Source organism: Cygnus olor, chromosome 3 (genome assembly GCF_009769625.2).
Source record: "Cygnus olor isolate bCygOlo1 chromosome 3, bCygOlo1.pri.v2, whole genome shotgun sequence".
NCBI classification, from domain to species: domain Eukaryota; kingdom Metazoa; phylum Chordata; class Aves; order Anseriformes; family Anatidae; genus Cygnus; species Cygnus olor.
Window position 1 is genome coordinate 32,712,587 of NC_049171.1, and position 11,025 is coordinate 32,723,611.

Genomic DNA, 11,025 nt, shown 5'->3' on the forward strand with positions numbered 1-11,025 from the left:
CCGGAGCAGCCGGCGGCCGCTGAGGGGCGCCCGGGCGCCGCGGGACGTGGCGGCTCCGCCGGGCCCCGCTTCCCGTTCCGGGGGCCGGGCCGCGGCGGGGGCAGCCCGCGGGAGCCATGTTGTGCCGCAGGCGGTGGCGCCGCCTGGCGCTGCCGCCGGCACCGAGCCCCGGGCCCCGGCGGGCGGGCAGCGGGGCGGCACCGGCAGCGGGCTACGAGGTGGTGGTGATCGGCGGCGGCCATGCCGGGACCGAGGCGGCGGCGGCGGCTGCTCGCGGCGGGGCCCGCACGCTGCTGCTCACGCACAAGATCGGCACCATCGGTACCGGCACCGGGACCGGGGCCGGGTTAGGGGCGGCTCGGGGCCTCCTGCGCTGCCCCCCCGGCCGCTGACGGCTCTCTCCCCGTGTGCTCCCCGCAGGCCAGTTGTCCTGCAACCCGTCCTTCGGCGGCATCGGCAAGGGGCACCTCGTCAGGGAGGTGGACGCGCTGGACGGCTTGTGCGGCCGGGTGTGCGACCTGGCCGGCGTGCACTACAAAGTGCTCAACCGCTGCAAGGGACCGGCCGTCTGGGGGCTGCGGGCGCAGGTGGACCGCGGCCTCTACAGGGACAACATGCGGGTGAGAGAGGGATGGGGGGGCAGCGGGTGATGGCAGGGCTGCGCCAGGCCAGGGGTTACTGAAGCTGTCCCGAGATGAGGAGATCGTAGAGCCAGTAAGGTTGGAAAAGACCTCCAAGAGCATCTGGTCCAGCCATCCCCCTACCACCAAGATCACCCACTGAACCATGTCCGTAAGCACCACGTCCAACCTTTCCTTAAACACCCCCAGGGACGGTGACTCCACCACCTCCCTGGGCAACCCATCCCAATGCCTGGCTGCTCTTTCTGAGAAGAAATGTCTCCTTGTTTCCAGCCTGAACCTCCCCTGGCACAGCTTGAGGCCATTCCCTCCAGATCAGACTAACAGAAGGTAGTGCCAAACAAACCTTAAGGAAGCCTGCGCTGTTCAATATTCTCAAAAAGGTCTCAGTTGTTCTGCAGTGTGTGAGGATATCTGAAAATTAAAGCACGTGGAGGAAGGAGAAACATTGATCCGAGGATTGCAAAAAGCTGCGAAGGAATCCTAGTTCCTTAGCTGATAAACAACATGTGATGTTATTGAGACGCATTATGTACTCTCAAATACATACTTTTTTTTTCCTTTCTGGAAACTTAAATCTAAAATATATTTTGTTTTATATCATGTGACACCTACCTTTTAAAAGAGAAATGCAGCTGGTGGTAATACCGCTTATTGCAGAGCACAACATTGTCTGCAAAAACCCAGTCTGAGGCGGCTCTGCAGAAATAGGGCAGTGCTGCCTTGTGTTCTTACAAGCCCTGGGTGGTCAGGTCAGATGCCCCACAGAGCAGTGGGTAGGATGATCAGCTGGACTCACCATGCGTGCCACCAGCTCCTGCTTCTGTATTAGAAGCTGGGACCTGAACGCACCTGCTGAGGTGGAGCAGGGACAGCATCAAGCTGGGAACAGGAGCCCTAGCGTAGAGGGTTCCCAAGACGACTGTTTCAGGATACATCATCAACATATTAGGATACCTATATACTGCTGTTGGGTTAAAACAGCAGGATTGGTGTTGCAGAGTATTTTAAGAGAAAATTAAGAATGATGACTAGTTTTAAAATGTGGGCTTATTTCTTGGAATTTTCTCTGTGTATTTTTATGCTGGAGTATTAGAATATATTAGTCAAAGCTGCAGTATTAGGATGAATTATAGAAGATGATACTTTTTTTTTTTGACATCTTCCTGTCTAAACTAGATACCTTTCAGGTTGGTGCTTTAATACAGTACAGATTGTTGGGGCTCAGTGTAGGTTTAAACATTTCTCTAATGTTGTATATACATTTCAGTGTTCATAAACAAATAGTTTCTTTTGAGCTTAAACTCTGTGAATGGAAAGTTCTACTTAATAAATCAGGAACTGGTACAGTACTTGAATGTCTGTCAAGTGGCCTGGTAAGAGTGGAAAGGGGAAGAAGCTAACATATTTTGTAAAATGGCAAGGTGTGGGACTGCTGAAATGTCTCAGAACTTCCTAGATTTTTGCAGTAACTCCTTTCATGACAGAAGGAAATCCTTAACACACCACTGTTGACAGTTCATGAGGCATCTGTGGAAGATCTTCTCTTGACAGAACCAGAACCAGACCATCCTGGGAAGTGCCGAGTCAGAGGAGTCGTTCTGGGTATGTGCAAGCAGCTCCGTAAGCACCTTCAGTTACTTTACACTAAGAGCAGCCTGCAGGGTAAACACTTCTGATTCAGCAGTGAGAAAGTTGAATTAGCCAATAGGCAAATTACACCCAATTAGGCTGGGTGTAAACTAAGCCTAACTAAGTATCTCTAACACAATGAAAAACATGATTGGTTGGATATTGAGAATTCAGATATGTTTAATCTTCTCCAGACTCGTGATTTTGAATTCCACGCGGTATTATGAAATTTTATTTGGCAAACAGAGTATGCTGCAGACGATGTTTCTGGACAGTAGTGTCCTGTTACTAGCAGTCTCGTGGTTTGTTACCACTCGCTGGTCTAGTAAGTAGGCTTTCCAAAATGAAGGCCTGGATAGGAATTTTTCCCAGGAGTAGGATTTCTGTGTTTGGGTAACACACTTGGGGGAATAATAAAAATATAGGAGTAACTGTATGTGCTGCTTATGGTAGTTACTGTTATTAATGCTATTGAGGTACTGATTTCGTCAAATAAAAAAAGCTGCATAAGCCCTTGGTGGACAGTTAGTCTAGTTCTAGACCAGCATACCAGGGCTTCATTGATGGTAAAATAAATGTACCTCTGAAAACTTGCTGTTTCAGGGGATGGGAGCACAGTGCACGCGGGGAGTGTCATCCTGACCACGGGCACGTTTCTGAGGGGCATGATCCACGTTGGCCTGGAGAAGCATCCGGCCGGGCGCCTAGGGGATCAGCCGTCCATCGGGCTGGCGCAGACGCTGGAGAGACTGGGGTTCGCCGTGGGCAGGCTGAAGACTGGGACACCACCCCGGCTTGCCAAGGACACGATTGACTTCAGTGGCCTGGAGGAACGTACAGCTGACAATCCCCCTGTGCCGTTCAGCTTCCTCAGCAAGGCTGTGTGGATCAAGGTGAGGTAGCACAAGTCAAATGCGCGTGTAGCCAGGGAGTGACTCGGGGTGGTTCTGGGAATGTCACGCTGAGAATCCCCCAGGGAGCTGATGTAAGGCATTTTCATGGCTGGGAAGGTGAGCTGGGCAGTATTCTTCATACTAGAAGTTTCTGAGGTTTTCCATGCAAAGGAAGAATTTGCTTGCTCACTTTTCAAAGCAAGTACCTTTTTCCTCTTGCTGCCCAACCTGGAGACCACTTTCTTTATCTTTACAGTGAGAATTGTATGAAATAGGGTGTTGTTAGCAGTATTCTTCTCCTGCTGGGTAAATGTGTCGTTTACAAAATACAGCTGGTATTAGACCAGTATTGTGGAGATTTGTATCTTGCTTGCTACCCAAAGCACTAGAGTAACAGGTTGAAATATTGAAAATAGAGGTCAGTAGTAGTGTAGACCAGGAGAAAGAAAGGATGGAGTTAGCCACAGAACTTAAGAGGTGGCATGTTAACAGTAAATTAAAAGAGGAAACTCAATTTTCCAAAGAAAATTGTGTAGAATGTATGGCATTCTTATGTAGTGTGGCTGAACAGCACCAGATTAAGTATAAGGAGTTAATTTGTCCCAGAGCATATAGGTATCGACCTACTATAATTGAGGGGTTGAGGATGTGATATCACTTGAAGCCCTAGGTATTTGTAGAATAGGTTTTAAGGAGTTGAAGTGCAACATTTATTACAGTTTTGAATGTAAGTCTATCAACTTTTTTGTTCCAGAAAAAAATAGTGAAATATTTTACATAGTGTTTTTCTTTCCAAAGTTTGAATTTTCCATGTTAATTGCAGGATTTTGATAGGTTTCTTCAGTCTTCAGCAAACTTTTTAATTGAGTGGTGGCTGAAGAGTCAGCACTTAGTCCTCTTCAGAGCTCTTCAGGGCTTTGAGTTGCTGTGGTTAATGGGAATGCTGTGATAGAATCTGTTGCTTTAATAGGAATATCCATCCTGTAATTAGGAATGCAGCGTGTAGGATGGAACTCAGATTCTGGACTCCCAAGTTGTGTTCTTGGTCTGCTTTTGGGCAGATTACTCGTATATATTACTCGTATTCTGTATGTGCAGTGGGTATAACAGCACTACCCAGCTCTACAGGAATTGAGAGCAAGCTGTCCAAGCTTGGAGGTCCTCAGAAACGAGCTGTTCAGTAAGAACGCAGGGTGTTGTGACTGGATTACCTTAAAGCGAGCTTTGGCCTCTTTCAGCCAGAAGATCAGCTCTCATGCTACCTGACTTACACTAACCCGAAAGCTCAGCAAATTGTTCAAGATAACCTCCACCTGAACAACCATGTGAGGGAGACGACAAAGGGTCCCCGGTAAGTATGTGGCACCATACGAGGCTCTGAGTGGTGGGAGCTGACAGTCTCTCTGAAACTCTATATCTGCCTTATTTTGCTTCTGGAAAATTGCATTTTCTCCAGATCAGATGACGCTTATGGCTATTTCATGTCGCAGATACTGTCCCTCCTTGGAAGCAAAGGTTCTGCGCTTCCCAAATCGTGAGCATCAGGTGTGGCTGGAGCCCGAAGGCCTGGAGTCCAACGTCATTTACCCTCAAGGCCTGTCAATGACACTGCCGCCTGAGCTCCAGGAGCAGGTGATCAAATCTATCCGAGGCTTGGAAAAAGCCAAGATGTTACAGCCAGGTGAGGGGTGCAGATAGTTGTAAATCTGTGTTTCATATTGGTTACCAGCTAATAAAAAACAGATTTTGTTTACAGCGTAGCGAACCAAGGTAAATATGAAACAAAATTAGAATTTATTCTTGGATGCAGGGATTTTTCCTTGGTGGTTTTTAGATTGTAAATGAAAGTTGGTAAACTAAGTCATTCTGCCCCACTGATTGCTGTTGTTCATAGAATAGAGACCTTCAAAATCCCTCACTTAAGATCTCTCTTTTTCTTTGTCCTAGGCTATGGGGTGCAGTATGATTATTTAGATCCCCGTCAGCTGACTGCTTCTCTCGAGTCCCGTCTTGTTCAGCGGCTCTTCTTTGCAGGCCAGATAAACGGCACTACAGGCTATGAAGAAGCTGCAGCTCAGGTAGGTGAATCTGATGGTGTGGACTCTGCGCTCAGGAAGGGATATTGTCTTGGTGTTTGTCCTTGATACGCAGTCGTGGTAGGCCCATCTTGTTCTAGTGAGATGTTTTTATTGTTGTTGCCCGCCCTGATTCCATGGAGACCATGCGGAGGGTATAATTAAAAATGTGGGAAATGTCTCTAGGTGTGTCAGCAGAGGCCAAGAAGCTCTTCAGACAGTTGTAGTATTGCTGGGGAGATACTGCCTGGATTACTAGCCCCAGTTATTCTTTTTTCCAAGGTGCAGCTGGATGCATGAGTGTTTAGATGCAGACGTGCTGATATTCTAGCCATAAAGAGACCAGTAAACGTTTTTCGCTTTGCTTTCTGTCTGTCCAGGGTGTGATTGCTGGCATCAACGCATGCCTCCGGGTTCGTGGCAAGCCCCCTTTCATTGTCAGTCGCACAGAGGGCTACATCGGCGTCCTGATCGATGACCTTACCACGCTGGGCACCAACGAGCCGTACCGCATGTTCACCAGCCGCGTGGAGTTCCGCATGTCCCTCAGGCCGGACAACGCCGACGCCAGGCTTACCCACAGAGGTAGTTTCTTAGGGTGGCTCTTGCAGTCAGCAGCGCTGCCTGGTTTTAGACCTCTGTCCCATGTGCCGCCTGCCTCTGCAGGTTTTGAGGAAGCCGGGTGTGTGTCACAGCGGCGATACGAACAAGCGGTTGAGATGAAGGCTGCTTTAGAGGATGGAATTGCAGCACTGAAATCCCTTCAGCTCAGTGTATCCAAATGGTCCCAGCTAATGCCAGAAGTTCACCTGAGTAGCAATCGAAGGTCACCTATGAGGTAATGGTTTCAGCTGAAGCCTTCTTGTCTGACCTGCGCTTGCAGGTCAGCCTTCCCGAAGCTGTCAATACTCCAAGATTCCAGCTCTGTCACCTTCGGGGGGCTCACACCTGATCTTTGCCTATAGAAGAAGCGTGATATTGGGGTTTCTGCTGTGCCACAACTCCTGGCACTGACCTAGGCTCCGAAAGAGAGTACTCTACTGGCCCAGTCAGTGCTTGCTGGCTGTACTGAGGGTGTCACCAAATGGTGAAAGTTTTGCAGTGGGTTGCTGCTTCGCTGAAAGCTTGATAAAGCAGCAGTGTAAATTTTATGCTAGTGTTAGCTGGTGGCTGTTCTTGAACACGAGGGCCCTTGTTTACCTTACCCATCCTGTATCTCACCTATCTTTTGTGTTCTAAACCAGTGACTAAGGTGTCACTGACTCCATCTCTTTGAAAGGCTCTCCTTAATGCCCTTACTTGGTTTCTTCTATCTTGCTGTTCATTTTTCCTTAAAAGCTGATGGGGATCTAAAAATCATACTGCACCCTATAACATATGACATACAAAAAGATCTTAAGTGAGGGATTTTGAAGATCCCTCTTTACCAATAACAGCAATTAGTGCGGCAGAATGACTTAGATTGTAAATAAAAGTTGATAACCTAAAAACAAGCAAGGAGAGCTGAACTGCTCATCTGTGTATTGAGAGGAGGTAGTAGGGAGGTGAGCTGTGCTCTGCAGTTGGTCTGGTCTGTGCTGTTACTGGCCTCACCTTGAAAAGTTTGAGTTGGGAACGACGCAAGTAACAGTACTTCGTACCATAAAAAATCTACTCTTGTTCTCCACAGTGCCTTTGACGTGCTTCAATATCCAGAGGCCAACATGGAGATTCTGGCAAGGGCTATCCCAGAACCCCTGAGAAAGTTTGCTCAATGGAGAGAACTGTCAGAGAGATTGAAAATAGAAGGTAAAGTACAAGGGTTACGATATCCTAGCGGGATCTGTGTGGGGTTTGTTTAGTAACGGCAGAGCAAGCGACTTCATTGCTGTGTGTTTCATGTTGCTGTTTAGAGAAGTGAAGCACTCCTATCAGAGCATGCATGTATTACCATAGGCTACAGTCATGTCTGAGTGCCTGTGTTTCACTTTGTGGGGTGACATCAATTATTTGTGTTCACTCCTGGGCTTTTCCTCTGTACTGTTCCATCAAATAGACCATCCTCTCCTGGAAGAAGAGGAAAAGCTAATCTGTGTATCTTAATTCCTGTACCAAATTAAAGAGTATGATTTCTTCCAAAGTAGCGATATGAATTAGGCTCCTTAATCTGTGAGGCTAGAAGGTTCCTCAGTGCTTTTGATCATCTTGATAGAGTTGTTCTTTCTGCTTCCAAGAATTTCTGGGATTGACTTACTTCATGTGAATGTCTGTATCTTGTCCTCTCGTTTCCCTGATCGTCCGTCACAGCTGCTTATGAGTGGTGTGTAGTCAACCAACAGCAGGAAATAGAAGAAGTGCGTCGAGACGAAGCCCTCCAACTGCCGGAGGACCTAGATTACTTTGCTATTGATGCATCACTGTCAACAGAGGTGCGGGAGAAACTGAGCTCTAACCGTCCCCAGACGGTAAGTCACTGGGCCACAGCAAGGCTGAACAGCAGCGAAATCCCTTCCGTGTCTTCCCAAGGGACATGGGTGTGAGGAGAATCAGGGAAGGGAATACCCACAGGTTTTGATCTCATTTCTGTCTGGCTTCAGAGTCTGGGTTTGTTTTAGGTTGACTTGTTTTTGTTTATACGTGCAGATTGGTGCAGTCAGCCGCATCCCTGGAATTACCCCAGCAGCTATTGTTAACCTGCTAAGATTTGTGAAAAACAAACACCAGAAGGCAGAGAAGCTAAAAGCTTTCCCTCAGACTGATAAGTATTTACCAGGGAAAACGTACTCAGAGAAAGCAGCTTCCCAAACACAGATTTCAGCAGAGCTTTCTGAAGGGGAGCTGGAGAGTACTTTTGTTAAAACACCTGTGTGAGAAGCATTCGCCTCCTGCTAGAGTACGTGGCAAGATCACCTGTGCTCACCTTAGCATCGTCACAGATAAAAATGATGTTGTCTGGAGCCAACAAGATGCAGGAATTGCCTTTAAAGCTCTGCTTCTGTAGAAGATGTCAGATCATCAAAACCTGTCATAAAGCGTCTTGGAAACGACTGTGTTTTGCTCTTTTGAAATGAGTAAGAAATGTTACCAAGCGTGAACCCACATTAGCACAAGAGGATTTGAGCTGGAAAGTGCTCCACTGACTCTGGTACTGGTGCTTAGAGCTGTGCAGTGGCTACGGCCTGATGGTTTAGTGTGATGTTAGCCAACAGGAAACTCTTGGCTAGGAACGTGTGCGCCATACAAATAGTAAAATCTGTGTAGGAGGCCAACTGAATGTAAACACTGTATCATGTTTTTTTTCCTGTTCTCCTTTAAAATAAATAAAGCTTGTCTTGAAACTTGCTGAAGAGCTTGGTTGTTGCTTAGCAAACTAGAAATTGTCTCTGAGCTTGCAGTTACTTTCTTTCAGTAGAGCCCTGGCTCCATCTGGTCACAGTTCACACACTGATAAAGTACAGAGGCAGTGCTAGATTCGCTGCAGAGCTGGTGAAGGCTGAGACTGCCTCGGCCAGGGTGCTGAGCAAGGCAGGGGGCTTGTTGTGAACCTCTGCCAACTCCAGGCAGCGTGCAGACAGTCTCCCGTGCCGGAGGCCAGAGCAGCGAGGGGCTCTGCAGCCCAGGGAAGCAGGACCAGTGATTTTTCATCAGCACTGGCCCTGCAGCTGGCAGTAACAGAATTTGCATCTGAACAAGATCAGTCGGTTTGTCACGTGCCATCAGGAAACACTGAGTTCAAGCTTTTGCTGTGCACCTACTGAATCCTTGCCTGATTTAGCAGTGGTCTCTCTGCTGATAGTCATTTTTGCTCAAAATAAACTTAACGCTGTACTTCTATTCAAACACACCTCATTTCTTTTTAAATCCTCAGCATCCTCTGAAATGAATGGGCAAGCAAGCTTGGGAACAAGTTCTGTGGGAGTTAAATATAGCTATCATTTTGAAATTACATTCTGGACTGTTCTCTATTTGCTCTGCATGAGTGGTTCCTTTTCTGTCCTTTTTGTTGACAGAAATCCTGTCATGCAGCAGGAGGATGGGCAGAGCTTACAGAGCTGTTTGGGGAATCATCTGCCCTCCTCAATGCGTCGCTCTGTCACCAGCTCTTGGCTCGTACGGAACAGCTTTAGGCAAATGATCTGTAGGTTGGTCTTCATGTCAGAATGGTTCAGAAAAGCAGTGCAACTGCCCCTTTATGGCCTACTTTCAGCTTTATTGGCTCAATTACTTCAAGCCTTTAAGCTTCAGGTTTAGTATAAGGAAAGTAGTTACACTTTCTGTAGTGTAACTCAGAACCCAGATTTGGTGTTCTTAAAATTCTGGCTCCGGGAATCCAAAGAAGCCCCGATTCCCTTCCTGCTCTGCCTGTTCAAACCAGCTGAAGTGCTGATTAAGAAAGTCTCATGCTTTGCTCAGTGCATTGTCTTTGCATTTTGTCCATTTTCAATGTAGCTATGTCTGTAAAAACTTATGTGTGTTTTTTACAGACGAAGAAGGAAGCCCTATTGACACTTTCGTCCTCTCACTTTTGAAAAGATTGTGCAGTCTCAAAACTGCATTTCCTAGCTCTCGTCAGCAGCTGCCTGACAGGAAAACCTTGCATCCATTCATGTCTGTTTTTAAAGGCAAGCCTCTCATACCCTGCTACAAAAGCAAACAATTTTACCTAGTGCCAAATTTATTTTATCTCTGTGTTACAAAGGCCTTGGTTCTGCTCTTGCACACACCGGTGTCAATCAAAGGGTGATTCCACTAAGCTAAGAGGAGGAGCCAGAAGGAGTGAGGTTTTGATTGTCTTTCTTTTAGCTATTTAATAATGCACAGCTGTGGTCTAAGAGTTGGGAAGAGGGAAAGAATTAACTCAGGGGTAAAAAAATGAAGTTAGAAGTCCCTTGCTTTCCAAATCCTTTGTAACAACTGCTCTATTTCAGCATGAAGTGGGTCCTCGGCCACTGGTAACCTGCCTTGCCAAGACACTTGTGGGAGAACGATGTCTGTACTTACTGCAATGTAAAACCTTGCACGTGCACAAGTTTGAGGACTGGCTGTTCCTCAGGTGTTAGTTATTTCCTTTATGTAGGGCATGCTATATATAACATACTTGTTGAACAATTCTTGTCTGAGAAGATTTTTGACATTAACTGAAGTCCTAGCTGTAAGTAAGCAGTTCTGTTTGTTTTCTAAAGAAATCCAGGCGCAGAAAGGCTAAATAATCTGCTGCAAATAGCATGGGCAGATAAACTGCAGACATTGTGCCATCTGCTTTCTAACTCACTGCTGAAGACTTGTTACTATGTACAAGGCTTGGTTTTTATGTGAAGACAAAGTGAGCTTAGAACCTCACAGCTCCTGTGGTCTTGCTGAGCTTGGTGGGGTGGGAAGGGCAGGACCAGCTTGTCTTTAACATTGACATCTGTTTGTTTTTCCTGGGGTGTGCTGTAATGAACTGTACTTCGTGCTCCTGTAAACCATGCTGTGACCAGAAAAGCAGGGAGGGTAGGGTGCATGAGGCTGGCCTAACTCGTTTGCACATACCAAGGGTCTCTTTGTTCCCTGTTTCAATGTGATTCCCCTTTTTTCTTTCCTGCAGAACACAGGCCAGTTTTTACTGAGCAAAGTTTCCTCAGATCTCTACCATATTACCTTGTACCATATTTTCAAAACAACTGTTGGTTTCCTTTTGTGTTCTAGCTTTCATTTCATATAGTACTTGAATGTCACCTGCCCAGTTTCTTTATCTTTTTCATTATTTTTGTCAGGAAGATGGCAGCAAGAGAAAAATAGGAAGCTGTACTATGCCAGGAGACA

At 46.8% G+C, this 11,025-nt stretch overlaps 1 protein-coding gene across 2 annotated transcripts; it reads left to right on the plus strand.

Annotated features, from left to right (window-relative positions):
* The first annotated feature begins 101 nt into the window (after nt 1-101).
* On the plus strand, nt 102-8,563 carry MTO1 (mitochondrial tRNA translation optimization 1). Of its 2 annotated transcripts, XM_040553387.1 has the most exons (12): nt 102-321; nt 421-620; nt 2,129-2,246; nt 2,877-3,166; nt 4,405-4,517; nt 4,657-4,847; nt 5,114-5,244; nt 5,622-5,826; nt 5,908-6,079; nt 6,911-7,029; nt 7,528-7,685; nt 7,864-8,563. In XM_040553387.1, the coding sequence occupies exons 1-12, from the start codon at nt 117-119 to the stop codon at nt 8,089-8,091; spliced, it is 2,130 nt and encodes a 709-aa protein (XP_040409321.1). In that variant the 5' UTR covers nt 102-116; the 3' UTR covers nt 8,092-8,563. The 2 variants fall into 2 exon arrangements, with proteins under 2 accessions (XP_040409321.1, XP_040409320.1); XM_040553386.1 differs by having other exon boundaries at nt 5,622-6,079.
* Nucleotides 8,564-11,025: the final 2,462 nt, after the last annotated feature.

Coding starts and splice junctions, on each gene's coding strand:
- MTO1 (XM_040553386.1), top strand. CDS start 117: ATGTTGTGCCGCAGGCGGTGGCGCCGCCTGGCGCTGCCGCCGGCACCG. Junction 7,030..7,527: donor AGAGAGATTGAAAATAGAAG/GTAAAGTACAAG, acceptor CGTCCGTCACAG/CTGCTTATGAGTGGTGTGTA. Junction 7,686..7,863: donor GCTCTAACCGTCCCCAGACG/GTAAGTCACTGG, acceptor TTATACGTGCAG/ATTGGTGCAGTCAGCCGCAT.